We start from the raw sequence: 15,511 nt of genomic DNA, 5'->3' as shown, positions 1-15,511 counted from the left end.
CAGATTTAATTATCTGAAATATTTGAATAGTTTCCATTTTTGATCGCGTGTTTGTCTTTATTTAAATGCTTGTAAAGTATGAAATGACGTCACGAATAAATGCAAAGTCACGCGTGTGACGACATATATAAAAGGATTGGAGCGACATTTTTATATCGTCTTCGCTTGAATTGTTCTTCTCTTGAGGAAAGGTACGTAAATCTCGCTATGGGTATTTTACGATGATGTCCGAGTGGAATTGGTTTTCGCTTCATTTTTAACAATAAAGAAAATGAAACTTTATTTTCTTCTTATGTACTTCGAACTTGAATATAGTAGAATTCCATTGAAATATTTTACAGAAGGGCCGTAGTTGGTATGCGTATTTCTGGATTGCTTCGGTTATAAAATTCTTCATGACGTCAAATATAACCTATCCGACATCCGTTTTTGCCGTTCAATGACATAAAAAAAGCAAACGTATTGATCATTTCCACGGTCGGATGGAAAGAAGGAAACAACTGGAATGTTGTGTACGGAGTTTATTTGTGGCTTCGGCAAGCTTTCCGGTTTCGATCGATTTCCAACATTTACACGCGCGCACTACGTTTTTACAAAGAAACTGTCAATGCTCCCTTGGAAAGGTCTTTGTAACAGCTGGATAGATTATCAAGCATGTAATGCGGTTTCAAAGCTTATATAATGTTCATTGTTGTTAGCAATATTACAAGTGTCAACTTAAGCAAACAGGGGAAGCACCTTCATCTCTCTTTTATTATCATTAGTATGAGGTAAGTATTTAGTTAAAGACTCTATAGGCACGTTCAGGAGGAACTATTGATGTTTGGGACATAGGAATTACTGACTCTCTTATTTCCAAGGAAATTTTATATACACTATGAATACACCACGCTCTCTGGAGTGTATTATCATGCGTATGTGTCCACACGGTAGACAAGAAACTTACTTTAATACAAGTATGTTTTAGAGAAGAAATTCCGATATGCTGCGAGCTATCATTATTCAGAATCGCTGTAGTTGTGACATCATTCTGAGTGAGTAACGTCACAACTACAGTAGAACACAATAACGGCGTTTATGTAATATCTGTATCGATAAAGTGCATTCCCAAACATTTTTTCCCTCTAAAGATAACTGAGAATATATCTCAGCAAGCATTCGCCAAAAGAACCACATACAATAACGAGAGTGGCGCAATGGGGGCGTGCTCTTTGGCTTCCTATTCATTGCTTTAATCATATCCAAACTTGCTAGTAAGTTTGGATATGATTTTTTTGACCACATATTTGCTATTTGCAATTCTGGGGAGGAAAACAGCATGTTGATGAGGGAGAGAGGCCGATGGAGGATGGCAATATGTGTTCATAGTAACAGAAAGACCGCAGTTAGTCAAATAAGAACCCAGCATAATGGTAACCAAACAGACATTTTAGAGCACCAAACTCATCGCACCTTGTTACGGATGGAGTATCGTAGCTGATAACCTAACAGGGTTCCACTCCTGTCAGAGAAAAGCACAAGAAGATAGTTATAGTGTATATTCGCTGAGCACCGGGGGCTCCCGAAACTGTGCGATTGTTTTCTCTGCGGTGCTTACAGCACTCTGCAAGGCCTGATTGTGTGTGATGTTGGCTATGTTAGTTGTTGTTCATCTGGCCACTTAGCCTAGGGGCCCGTAGAACACCATCAACCTCTAGTTACTGTCCTTGGCAATGGGGAGCCAGTCTAGGTAAGTAGGATAAGGTACAGGTAAGGTGCAATTATAGTGTAAAGTGTTTCTTGTCAAGTGGCACCTGGGGTCCTCCCAACTCCGTGTAGTATGTTCTGTGTTCACAGCACAAACTGTCTTGAGGCCAGAGATAGAATGTTTTGATGTAGTCTGTGCCATGTTGGTATGCTGTTTCTCTGGCCATTCAGCTGCGGAGCCCCTAGTGGTACCTTCGTTGTCCGCCCACCACCACGAAGAGGTAGGCCGGAAGTAGACTGAAGATATAGTCTCTGACTGGGCGAACTCTGGACTTTGCCTGAGCTTGCCAGGCAGGGCCCGAGGAAAAAAAAAACGACCTGCAAGTTTTTATTGGAAATGAGCGCAGGGGTGACAGTTCGAATTTGGGAGTAAAGGTAACAATAAAGGAGGTGAATTATAGGAAGGCTTGCACCGGTAAACACGAAAATTAAAGGGATAGAGTGGCATTCTATGAAAGGAGCCTATTCTATAACGGGGAGAGTCTATTAAGATCAGAGAAAGATGTGTGGTAGGATCCACCAGGCTAAAGGTTTGGGCGGGCTATGGGGAAGGGAAACAGGTAGTGATGTGGAGTAAAGTCATAGGCTAGAGCGCGCTATGTGGGGAAGAAGATTGCACTGCAGATTCAGAGTGTTCTGTTTTTAATCCCACACTGGTCAGGCCAGTGAAACCAGTGTCTGCAGATTCCAAGCCATGCCTTTAAATTTGAGGGCCATGACATCAGCAATGGCAGTAAGGGTTTCCTAAGAAGTTAAGATACAGTTATAGTGGGCTCAGGAACACCAGTCCTAGACAATGGAGGATAAGAAACGAATTCCAGTTCTTGCTGTTTCACGCAGGAACTGGAATTGAGTCCATAATATGAGTGTTGTGTCCATAGAACCATCGTTCCAGGTTGATGACGGTAATGGTGTGGGAAATGTTTTCATGGTGCATATTGAGGTTCCCTTGAAACTAGTGGAGCAACATTGCTATGATACTGTTTCCAAACAGGCGCACTCCTTCTTGGTTGTAACGCATCCATTTGCGAATGGGTTCTTCCGACTGTATCAATGCGCCATGTTACAAGGCCAGAATTGTCCAGAAGTGGTTCCAGGAACACAAAAGTGAATTCAGCCTATGATGGCCTGTGTCAGCAGATCTCACTCCAAATGAACATGTGTAGAATGAAGTGGAAGGAACTCTTCGGAGTAAGAGATACGCAGCCATCTAATTTTTAAAAACTGTGGAAAACAATTGAGTCAACATAGACCAGCATCCCTGTGGTACCCTTTCAACATCCTAGTCGAGTCCATGCCACGACGAATCCAGACTGTTCTGAGGGCTAAAAGTGGATCTATTCGCTATTAGGTAGGTGTAACGAATAAATTGGCCTGTGAGTGTATGTTTTTCCCGATTTTTTATTTTTCTAAATATTTTATTATTTAATATCAGAGCTATTCGTTTATATGCGATTCCATTTTTGTACTTTTGTAAACTTCTCATATAAAAAAATTCAAAAATCAGAAAAATCCATCCATTGTTATGTTATGTATTCCAAGTTTTGGTTGGGAAATTATGGACACCGTAATTACAATCCTTGTACCCCAAAATTTGCTTTCATCTTCAAAGGAACGACTATCCTTTGAAAGTGAGAGGCGCAAGAGAAGTTTGAACCTGGCAGAAGTATGAGATATTTCCATTGCAAAGTAAAACAGGACAGTTTAACATATACATGTTATAGCCTAACTTCTCGATTTAATGAAATGTGTTTTTATTTATTTTGCAGAATAAGCGATTATATTGATACTCGCAATCCGTGGCAACGGCTGACACCTGAATGTGACACATTCCAGGTAACTATGCTCACCCTCGATCATTTAGCAGGAGTAAAGCAGCGTCATCTATTGTATTTACAGCCGGAACTACAACTGAAAGAGGTAAATTGCACCGTATATTAATAAAATGGACAACTCTTTATCTTTAATAAAGTTTAATTCAATGAAAAAACAAAATTACAAACTTTTAATGAGAATGCTAAACTGTTCAATTATGTTTCGAATTGTCTGTTTCTTTTGCCACCATCTCTACCTTCCTCTTCGGGCACTTTGTAACGCATATTTCTGTAAATATCTTTTGTCCTTTTGTTTACGCCATTGTCTCTCTTTGTTGATCGGTGCCTGTTTATTCCAGTGTCTGTTTATCTAGTTGATGATCGCTTCCAGTTTGTATTTTTTCAATGAACATTTCTCTTTCAAATATGCAGTGATGGAGAAAGGAAAACAATCATTTCATTAAAATAAAGTAAATAGTTTTTTTGGGCGAAAACGGTTTCGTACGCGAAGATCCACTCTTCAATTTTTGGTCGAAGATAATTTAAAACTAAAAAAAAATTAACTTACGAGCCTGGACAGTCATATAGGGTTAGAAGAGTCATTTCGGTTGGTGTTTGCGAGGGAAACTGGATACACGTTGGCGGATCGCAAATTAAGCCTGTGAATTTTTCTCCATTTTAATAACTAGGTAATGGCCAGCATTAACTTCGGTTTGAAGTTGAGAGATTGGTGTAGTTTCACCAATCCAACTTCATTCTTGGTCCAAGTTTCACTGAAGAACGGATTCGAAACATTTCTGAACCTGACGAGCGATTTCGCTCAATGCTTATGGATCATCTAATGTCGAATCTGTAGTGATTCCAGATAAGGGAGAACTCCACTGAAGAAGGGAGAAGTCCTCATTATGTTCCTTGGGCTTTTATCCTGCTGAAATACCCATCACAGACGTACGCAAGCAATATAATGGTGCGTGCTTGATAACCCGATATTTAAATACGTTACAGAGCTTCATTTTCCCACAGGAATAAACTAACCCATAACTTTCAGAAAAAACATGGCTCGGATCATGGTATTTTCCCAATCGGCTTGTATGGTTATGGTCAATATACGAGGTGTAGCAATAAATTCCAGGACTGGTGCAATAAAAAAAACACACAAAGTGAAGGAGGTAAAAAATGGCTTTATTTTTATTCAAAGTAATCAACACCTGATTGACTATACCGTTCTAAAAGTTTCTGAAAAGAATCAGCGAAGGCGTCCAAAGAGATGATATTTAGTACAGAGTTGTGTTTTTTTCTTGATGTCCTCAATATCCTGAAATCCTTTTCCTTTGAGGGCAGTTTACACCTTGAAAAAGGGGAAAAAGTCCGCTGGTGTTAGATTGGGAGAGTAGGGTGGATCGTTGATCTGTATAGTGCCATGTTTCGTCAGCAATATCTTCACAATAAGGGTGGAATGGGCTGGGGCATTATCGTGCAACAAGAACCAGCTGCCTTTATCTCGAAATTGTGGCTTTACCCGGGAAATTTAATTCAACAGTCTTTGAAGCACCTGTACGTAGAACGCAGCATTGACTCTCTCCCCTTCAGGTACAAATTCCCTCTGAATCACCTGTTTGTCGAAAAATATGATCAGCTGGACTTTTGTACACAAAACTATTTGGAAATTGAGGATGATTTTGAAGCCCACTGCATGTTCTGACGTTTTGTTTCTGGATCATACTGAAACACCCAATACTCATCTCCAGTGACAATACAGTCGAGGAAATTAGGTTTGCCTTGCTTTAACAAGTCTGAATGGAGTCTTCACATGATGACACTCTTCGTTGCTTTTGTAATCCGCACAGAGCTTCCTTTTCCCTAAATCTTCAGGTAGAATTTGACGAATCGTTTCCATCCAACTCGTCAACAATATCTTCACAGTTGGTCATTATTCTGAGGGTCAAGCGACAATCTTTTACCACAATTTCCTGAACTTTCGCAACTTTGTTTGTCACTGAGTCTGTTTACCTAAATGACAGATGGGATACCTAGTTTAAAAACAACCAATTTTTTTATACTTTTTTCAGTCCACATGTCTTGCATGAGTTGTAGCAAGCGAGAGATATTGCTATAATTGTCGAAGTAGCAACATTGTTCCATCTGAACCTCATATAATCAGAAGTTGATCAGAGCACCTCGTAATATCGAAGCCGTACAATATTAGAAAAATGAGGAATTTCCAAAAACGGGAGATTTATGAGGTTCCACTGTATTTTCATTCTACACCACTTCATGGAAACATATTCTCTATAGAACTTGCACAAAGTAGATGTGTTCAAATACAAAGAACTGAAAAGATTTACGAATGGTGAATTACGTGTATAATTACTTGATATGGTGTTTTCTTAATTTATGAGCTTCCAAGACTTTCAGAAATAACCAGATACTTTAATGACAGAAAAATGCCCAATTCCTGAAAACAAAGATACCGAAAAATTCCAGAAACTCGGAAGTTCTCTTTAGGAAAAAATATATCGATTTTTTCCCATTTCACTATTGACTAGGCTTTCTGGTAATGACTCCGCTTTCCGAAAGCTGCAGTTAAGTGAAACTGTCCTGTCTTTTGTAAGAAAGATAAATATAACGAAGAGCAAGTGGTGGCCTCCCCCTTTTTCTGAGAAATCTTTATACCTGTACTTTTTCTTTTCAATAAGAATTCCATAAACTTATAAAATTGCCGGTACCATATAAGGAGCGGTGTCAGTCATCTGACGCCCTGGTACTCCGTCAGGCCCATAATCAGAACGAGAACTTCTATCAAATAAAGAATAAAAATCGAAATATTTCCCAGAAAGCGTTTTCTTTTCTTTTTATTTTTTACTGTGAAGCTCCAGACAATCTTTCGTTATTTTTTTTATCGGGAACCCACCGAGACCATTTTATCGATATTTATTTAGGATAATGAAGCTTTCTTTTGTATACTCGCATTTCTGTAAGTATTTTTCACTTGCTATTAACTTAACGAACAGTGTACAATTAATACCATCCTTTCAGGTCTACAGGTACCTTACTAAATTTGTGTTGGATGCAGTCAAGATCCAGAAAAGTATATAAACATTTCCGTAACAATTTGTTTTTTATAAGGGTATCCTTATTTCCAAATATATAAAGTATTTAAGCAGTTACGAGTCTGCTGGTACTGTATAACTGGAGTGATTTCATTTATAGGTGCGTGCTGCATGGTTTTATCTCCCGGAAATTCATACCAAGCGGTGGGTTCATCCACTAGCGACAGGGGTGACAGCGTCGCGTTGCCCAGGAACCAGGTATCCCATCTGTCCTTTCAGTTTATTGGCCTGTCTTTTCGGTGTACTGGCTTAACTATTAACTATCTATGGACAAATTCAAGGGAAAAGTTTGGCGAAACTCAAGCAGTTGCTCTTGACATTTCAAAGGCTTTTGATCGTGTTTGGCATAAAGGTCTCCTAAATTAGCTTTGATGTTATGGTTTGCCAACTTTTTTTTTTTTTTTTGTAACTGAGTATCCAGTGTTCTCTCTGACCGCTCTCTGTCTTCTAACTTCTGTAGTAATGCAGGTGTTCCCCAAGGTTTAGTCCTTTCTCCCACTCTTTTCCTTTTGTATATAAATTATCTTCTCCCATTGACTGAAAATCCTAACCATAGTTTTGCTGATGACAGCACATTGCATTCCACTCTCTAGTTTGAGAAACCTTGCCCTGCACAAACAGCCTCAACTTTTCGTATATCCACTACCAAGAATGAGTCAAATCTTAGTTGATTTCAATCCTTCAAAAACTCAGACCTGTCTTATATCTCGCAAAAAGGATTCTTCTGCTCCTATGCTTATCTTTGGTGACACTACTATTTCTAGGCAAAAGGATATATCTCTTTTGGGGATTACCCTGACTTCTAACATCTCTTGGCATAAGCACATCACAAATATTACTTCCTCTGCATCTAAAAAAACTTGGTTTTCTCTTTCTCTCTCGGCGTTACTTTTCTTCCAAAAACTGTTCACTCCGTACAATCAAATCCGCCTTACTATGGAATGTTGTACCCACAACTGGGGCGGTGTCCCTAAAACCTCTCAGGCTTCCAGATCCCATTCAAAAGAGGGCAGTTAGGTTAATTAATGACCCAACTGTCAACAAAGTGTCTCCACTCTCTGTCTCATAGACGTTCTGTTTCTGCTGCATGCCGTTTCTATAGATACTTCCATGGGCACTGTTTTTCCCAATTGGTTTCTATAATCCCGCTGTATTTTCCAAACCAGTCCGAACACGTGCCGCAACCAATCAGCATCCTTTTACTGTCCAACTTAGAACTCACAGAACCAACTTTTCTTCTTCCTCGTTTATTCTTTCAACTTCCGCTTTCTTTAACAACCTCCCTTCATTCATATTTCCTTAAAAGTACAACCTACAGAAATTCAAGTGTAATGTCAACAAGTATCGTCTTTCAAGTTCTCAACCTTCAACTCATGCACGGTAAACTAGAAAAGAAGATTTAAATGGATTGGTTCTTATTGTTAAAAAGAGATTGATAGGCCGATAATTCATTCACTTATTTTCGTATTAATATCAGGTAAAAAAAAATCTCTTTTCCTGAAAAAGGGAATCATGGAGGCATACTGTGTAATAGCCTTATGATTACATTAAAAATTATTTTAAAATTTATACTTAATTTAAGTATTAACGCATTTCTTGCCCATGTTTAACATAATCGCTCAACGTCAAGTTTAGTTGGTACCTTGTCTATTTTGAAACTAGGCGTTCAAAGAAGTTGAGGATGATCTGGGCTTCTTTAAAATCGGTGATGTAGCAAATCACGTCGCATCTGGACTTCAAAAGGTAAGACTACAATACAGATTTCTATATTCGAATACATGTGGATGTTTGAAAAAAAAAACTGGCCAATGGCAGCACGTAAACTATAAAAGAATAACTGCTTGCAAATAGTAAGTATAGTTATGAATTCTTATTTATACTTCAAGAAACAGGAATTTTACAGTTAATTCATTTTGTTACACTTTTTTGGCCAGACTAAAATGATTCATAAAGGCGGTTTTTTCAGGATCCAAAGTCGTGGGTGCTACTGACTGTTGCCTCTTTGTACTGGAGACTCGAAGGAAACGCCGAGAAGGCCATCACATGTTTACGAGCTGCTTTATACTTTTCTCCAAGGAAGTACAAGGTGTGTTTCGATATATTTAATACGTGAAACTCAAGAATATCATAGTTTGGAGTGTAAAATTTTCAATGAAGTTTGGATCGAACAACTTATTTAAGTCTCTTTCTGTATGTTTCTGAATTTCTTTCAGTCTTTTTCTTGTATTGCTTTAAGTTTTAAGTTTAATTCCCGTTTAATAATTTTATCTGCTCTTGTTTCTGCGTTTAACTTTCGGATTTAAATTTGAACCTGTTATTTCTTCCTTATTTTCTGAATTAAAAATCGAGAACTGTTACGTGAAAGTAGTTTATTAAAATAAAATTAAGAGGTTTACAATACGATCCAAACTTGTTTCTCATTTCAAGGACAATTTGGACCTCATTTCCACTATCTGCTGTTTCATTATTTCAGCTTCAAAAAAATCAGTTCTGCATCACAAAAAGAAAAAATTACAATCCTAATAACATGTATATTAACTGGACACAATATTTAAAAACAATATTGTAATTCCTCATCTAGTATGCCAACTTTTTTAGTGTATAAATCGCATTTAACACAGATGGATATAGCATTCATGGATTTCATTCATCCCAAAATTGAAATGTGAAAATGGAAATACGCAGCTTTGAATGAAATAATGTAAAAATTTAATTTATATTATGAACAGAACGATTTTAAATTGCCTAATTCTAACACTAGAAAGAATATAATAAAAATATAAAGAAAAAATTAATTATATTATTTTTTTCATAAAACGAAATGAAACGAAAAAAGAAGAAATAAATTTTGTCAAAATTTGAAAGGAAATATAAGAGAAATATAATATGGGAAATTGTGAAGGTTTTTATTTTTAATTTAAAAAATTCATCGCAAAAAGTGTATTGTTCTTTTGCTTTTCAGTTCTTGCTGCCTTATGCTAATTTTATCATATAAAAAAAATAATAAAAAGTTAGTTACATTTCAAGCGGGTTAGTACATAGCAATAATTAGTGATTTTTAAGGGGGGGAAAAAAAGCAAAAAGCAAAATTGCTCGATAAATAAGGGTCCAAATTTAAAATTTCATGAAAATCCGTCCATTGAGAGTCAAGTTGTTGCATGCGGACGGACATAATGATGACAATAGGCGAATACTAAAGTGACTAAAAAATAATAATAAAATAAAATAAATCTCGGGTTCCTTTCGCATTTTTGTTTAACAAATATCGACCTTTAATTGACATTTTAAATAAATATGACATTTGTAACCTCTTGACATTTTAAATAAATATTAGGTTACAAGGAAAGTAAAGCAAGGCAGATTGACACCTTGCGGACAGTATAGGAAGTCCATTTACGTGCTACGCTAATAACCTTTCACCCAGAAAACCCTCTTTCTCTTTGACATCACACAAACAATACAACTTACAACAACTACCTGGTTATTAAACACCCACGCCTTTAAAAAATTCTACCGCAACTGAACGTACATAATAAATGATAAGAAACTTTCTCATACTTGTCTGCTTCACCATTTAAGTCGTTAATAATTGCTGCGTACTTCGTACTAGTTTGGACAGTAGCTCCCTCTAGAGAACATTTCAAGAAGTTGGCAGCTAGCCAGAAATGTTCAAAATCGAAAGGTTTTTTTATTATTATTATTATTTTGACTGCTGTATCTCGTGAATTTTATAATTTAGGAGCTTGACGTTCCAAGAAGTAACTTAGTAGAAGGATAATATCCTCTTTAACGATTGTTCAATGACTTTAATGGATCTTTGAATTATTTAGTTAGCAAGCCAGGGTGAATAACCCGTCCGTACAGGTTAAAAAATTTGACTCTCGGTGAGATATTACGAACGCAGCAGTGAATAGTGTAGGAATTTTAGATAAAAGCTGGATTACCAGTTTAGTTTGTTCGGTTGACCTCTTACATACCACTCAGGTACATAAATTTGCTGTGGCTTAATCGAATTTCTTAGAAACCCGCATTTCTTGAATCTGACATTTTTACGTAAAAGGATGTCCTAAAGATCGTAAGGGTTCCTAAATACTACAACTGCGTGGCGGGGAAGTAGAAAGCACCATTTAGGGAATGTTCGCTTTAAATGGAAATCTTAGGGTGTCTAAAGTACTTGCGTCACAGATTCGTGCTGAATACTACGCCGCTTTATGGGAGCGCTGATTTTTCTTTGTGATGTTTGCATCGGATACTCGGTATCCCAAATATCTAACCATCCTTGCCCCTCAAAAAAAAAAAAAAAAAAAACTCAGTTAAATTTAAGACGCTTTCTTATAGGAAAAAAATTTTGAAATCTCCGTTTTTGTTTATGTAAATGACGTCATCAAGGTAAACTTGTATCTGATGAATGAGCGTGCTGTATGAGACGAGAGACGTATTGTTATAACGCCTGTCTGGCATGGGGAGAGACCTTTTGAAGGAGGCCCAATATACTCACCACACCCACTGTAAACAGGTTTTAACAATGCCTGGGCCACTGACCCGGTAGCTGTTGTGAATGGAAGTAGAATCATGGGAAATCAATACTGGCTCTGCTGTTAAGCGAATTAATCATCACTCGCTATACCAGAGTGGGAATATTAGTAGCATCATCACATGAGCTCAGCAATGGGTTAGTATCACGTGGAAGGGGGAGAAGTAGAACAACAGTGACACGAAATCCCTTCGGCTTTCTGTCGGCATTAAAACAATAGCGTGAAAAGTGCGTACTCTGTGTTTGCACTGTCGCTATTTGATTTGCATGATCTAATTATAATTTTTATGTGCAACTATTGACGAAGGGCAGCCCTGCTCGTGGAATAATTAAGAAGCAGCTTTTTCAAAGCACGGCTTTTAAAGATGGAGGGGATAATGAATTTTGTAATTCTGACCGTGATGACTGTGCATATTTTTTAATAAATTTAAGAATACGATGAGGAAATTTCTGGCTCAAGGGCTGCATAGGTCTATTGCACAAGAATAAGTCTGTAAACGAAATTATAATAAAATTCACAAGTGTATAAGTGATTCTGATACTCGTAAGAATTTATCTCGCTTGTACCCTATCAGATTTGTATCGTATTCTAGTGATACGCTGGTGTTCCTCATTCTGTTGTAATGTTGTTTTTCAACTGGTTGGTCGTTCGTCTGTTTGTGGACAGACAACTTCATATATTTCGCAAAGACAGGAATCGAATGCGTAAGGTACGGTACTTGAAATTAAAATGGCTATTCAACTATGGCACGATACCCCATCTATCCCTTGATGTTCTCATCCAACCCTCTCCGACTACACAGGTGTAATGGGGTGCACCTCTTTGCTGGAACTAAAAATACTATATCTGTTAAAGCTGTTTCATCAATGTAATTTTCCAAGACTGCAAATTCATTATTAGATAAGAATCATTATTAATAAATTCACCAAAAAAGTAGGGTTACCATCCTCACAGTAAACGCAAGAAGAATAATCATTTGAGTTGGCTGTAGTTGTAGTCTACGTAATTGCTAGACAACAATGCTCTCGTATTTTCTACTTTGTCAAGTCCCTGACCATATTGTGGCCGCCCTACTAATCCTCGACTCTTGAGCAATTTTTATAAATATCGATGTTGATATTTAGGATAGCTGGTGCACCCGCATCTCCTGTGGTTTGTCGAGGACAAGATTGATATGCAACGCTTCAAATGACCATAAAACGTTGATGAATTCCAGATGAACGCGTGGTTTGAGCTTTACAGAATAAATCCGATGAAGTTTGTAACCGGCCTCTTGCTGACTTCTACTAGAATTATGCAATAATACCAGATGAACTTTGTCTTGCATTGTGTAGCTTGACATTATTACTGCCAAACAGTTCGTATCGGAAGAAATACATATTAATGAATAATAAATTCGTGGTGACTAATACAATAGAATACTAGATCTACTAATACTAGATCGGATCTGTGATCTAGCATCAAACTAACTGCTGCATATATCAAAGTTCGTTGCTATCATTGCATTCTGCTAACATCGGCTCTAAATAACAAGATCGTCATTAAACTTTTCTATAGCAACAAGCTTTTTATAACTTCCGGCATATTATATTCATTATTTCATTCTTTCATTTATCAAATAGAAAATTAGAATAGAGTTTAAAAAAGAATAAAGAGGGAGAGAGAGAGTTGTAATTTCATTTCCATTTTCTTTCAGTTGCTTTTAAACCCTGATTATTCGTTTAATAGAAGTTTATGTGAAGTATTTTAATATATCAATACAGCTGTCATATTTACTGTTAAAAAAAAATTAGTGGGGACAGAAATATGATTATGTTTGTAAATTTAAATTTTTTGTGTAATTATGCAACACTTCCATTTCTGATTTAAATTCTGGCATTTATGTTTCTAGGATATACCTCTTATAAGTCTTGCCAACGTTCTGCAAAGAACCGGTCTTTATAACGATGCCCTGGTAGTTGGCAATATGGCTCTCGATGTCTCTCCACGTGATGCCATGGTCCACTTCACAATAGCTAACATCTACGCAGCCAAGGTAGCTATCATTAATCAACAATCTGTTTTACTAACATAAGAACGATACCAGCAGCTTGAAATTTTAATCCACTCTCCCACGACAACGTGACTGTGTCGCGATTCATAGAGACAAGTCATCCATACTAAACTAAGACAAAAGAAAAATTGCATCCACTGAACGATTAAGATTAAAGGTGCGAACGAAAATTTAGAGTTCCTTACTTAATGTACTTTTATTAAATCCTGAATTCACACGTTATCATGACTTCTCCTGCTGTTTAATACTAGTGTTTTTATTTAGAAGATTACGAATCCAAGTCCAAAGGCATAAAATCGCTCCCTATTTCCCCTAGTTGTGTATTTCAGAAATAAAACCAAAGCTTTTTCCAGAAATGGGAATTTCTTTGCTGTTGGTGATCAACCGCTCCAGTTATAAGTTGTAAAACTTACCACTGAGAAGAGTTTCTGAATGATTAATGTGTGAGGTCTGCTCTAATGAAGATGTTGAAGGTTTTTGCTTTCAGAAAAATGAGAAATTGACTATTAAAGGATCTGCGACAAAGTACGGCTAAATGCAGAGGACTTGCCAATATCTCCCGCCTCCTGTTGATTTGTTTTCAGTAAGTTGTTATAAATGCTAAAACTATAGCCCAAAAAATTTACCTGTGGCTGTTTTATTCCTCAAGATATGTAATATCTTGAGAGAAGACGAATTAGATTTCTAAGTCAAATGTCAACAAGTACCTTCTGTTTTTTCAGCAGTCAATCCATGCACAGTAATAAGTACTGTAAGTTCTAATACCTTTCGCGTTTGGGGTTTCATAAAAAAAGAAAAAACTCGTAGCCAACACAGTAGTTACGATCTTTATCCATCCACAGGCCTTTTCCTCCCTTCTAGAAAACACAAAGGGGATTCGCATCTCTTCTCTAAAGGAGAAAACATTTATCTACTTTTTTCGTAGCATGACCGAATCTGTTGGTCTCAGACGAGTGTTGTATGGATTTTATCATTAATTAACAATCCCCTCCCCGAAACTTGGGCCTTTCGTCCAGCAAAATAGGCAAATCAACCGAAGTAGAATATGCTGACGCCTTCTAGCCTTAGTTTCTTGGCGATTAACGCCCAAAATCTCACTAACCAATCAACCCGATCAAGTTCCTAGCTGGAATTGCGAATTCCTTGAATATTGCCCAATAATCTCCTGATACCAGATGCAGTTAACCACGTATAATTGCCCCACTGTTCTAAGGTTACGTTTCCTGAATTCGCTCATAAAATGTTAGAATACCAATTACCAATGCATGAAACTAAATCGGCATTTCATCTTGATGATAACCACAAATAAACTTTCTCTGATCTTTGAACATAAACCATCCCAAACTTCGAATATACATCCAATTGATTATTTTCTGGACGATCAGATTATCGTACATTTATTTAATGTCATATATCTAATTTTTCCATATTATGTTTGGCTGACGTTTTTCGTTTATTAAGGATATTTAATAGTTTTTTCGTAAAGTGAGATACAGGTGGGATCTGCAGGACTGGCGAAAGGACGCTTAGATCACGATAGAGTGCTGTCTATTTTAAGATCCCCGACCTCCGATGTTATAATAGAATCAAAGTTTTAGTAACAAATATATAACTCCCCATCGTTACAGTCTAAGTTGCCTGTATACTGATCTAAATTTTGGGTTGTTATCTGTGTCAAATATGAATACACTTTTATGCTGTATTATTTGAAAGAAAGAATGTTTCTTTGAGATTTTAGTATTAATTCATTTCCTTTTTGTCGACAGAATGAGATGCTCTCTGCAAAGAAGTTTTATGAAGCAGTCCTTGGTTTGAAGCCAAATTTCCATCCTGCCCTACAACGACTTCAGTGGATCCTGTGCACCTACCTATCAGCAGAAGACATCTCCGCGTTGATCTCCGAACTTAGCAGGTCATCAGACGCGGCTGACTTGGAGTAGAGAACTTGAATCCCGAAGTGAATTAATAATGTAGGACACGACACCTTATTGCCTTCATCTAACTAGACCTCGATGGAACTTATGAATCTTTATTGCTGTGAAGTAAATACAGAACTGGACGCAGGGCAGAAGAGCAGTACAACGCCCTTCGGAGTTGTACTCGTGTAGTGATAACCCAAAAGAAAAACAGTCTATCTTGTTAACCCCATTCTGCCTATGCGAAATACCGAATGGAACATTTATTACACATCAAGTAAAGTCGCAAATGCCAGGATGAACAAGGAAATATAAAATATAGACTAAAGGGTAGGCA

General features: G+C 37.2%; 1 protein-coding gene across 1 annotated transcript in view; it reads left to right on the top strand.

Annotated features, from left to right (window-relative positions):
* The window catches only part of LOC150077440 (tetratricopeptide repeat protein 17), a 204,521-nt gene extending 189,323 nt beyond the window's left edge, over positions 1 to 15,198 (top strand). The window contains exons 18-21 of the mRNA XM_090385905.1: positions 3,516 to 3,666; positions 8,333 to 8,413; positions 13,097 to 13,240; positions 15,025 to 15,198. Coding sequence (XP_090242031.1) covers positions 3,516 to 3,666; positions 8,333 to 8,413; positions 13,097 to 13,240; positions 15,025 to 15,198 — 550 coding nt within the window. The remainder of the gene's footprint in view (positions 1 to 3,515; positions 3,667 to 8,332; positions 8,414 to 13,096; positions 13,241 to 15,024) is intronic.
* The last annotated feature ends 313 nt before the right edge of the window (positions 15,199 to 15,511 follow it).

Source organism: Mastigoproctus giganteus, chromosome 12, assembly GCF_048544385.1.
Source record: "Mastigoproctus giganteus isolate SK-2022 chromosome 12, ASM4854438v1, whole genome shotgun sequence".
Classification (NCBI taxonomy): Eukaryota; Metazoa; Arthropoda; class Arachnida; order Uropygi; family Thelyphonidae; genus Mastigoproctus; species Mastigoproctus giganteus.
This window is presented reverse-complemented; position numbering and strand designations above follow the sequence as displayed.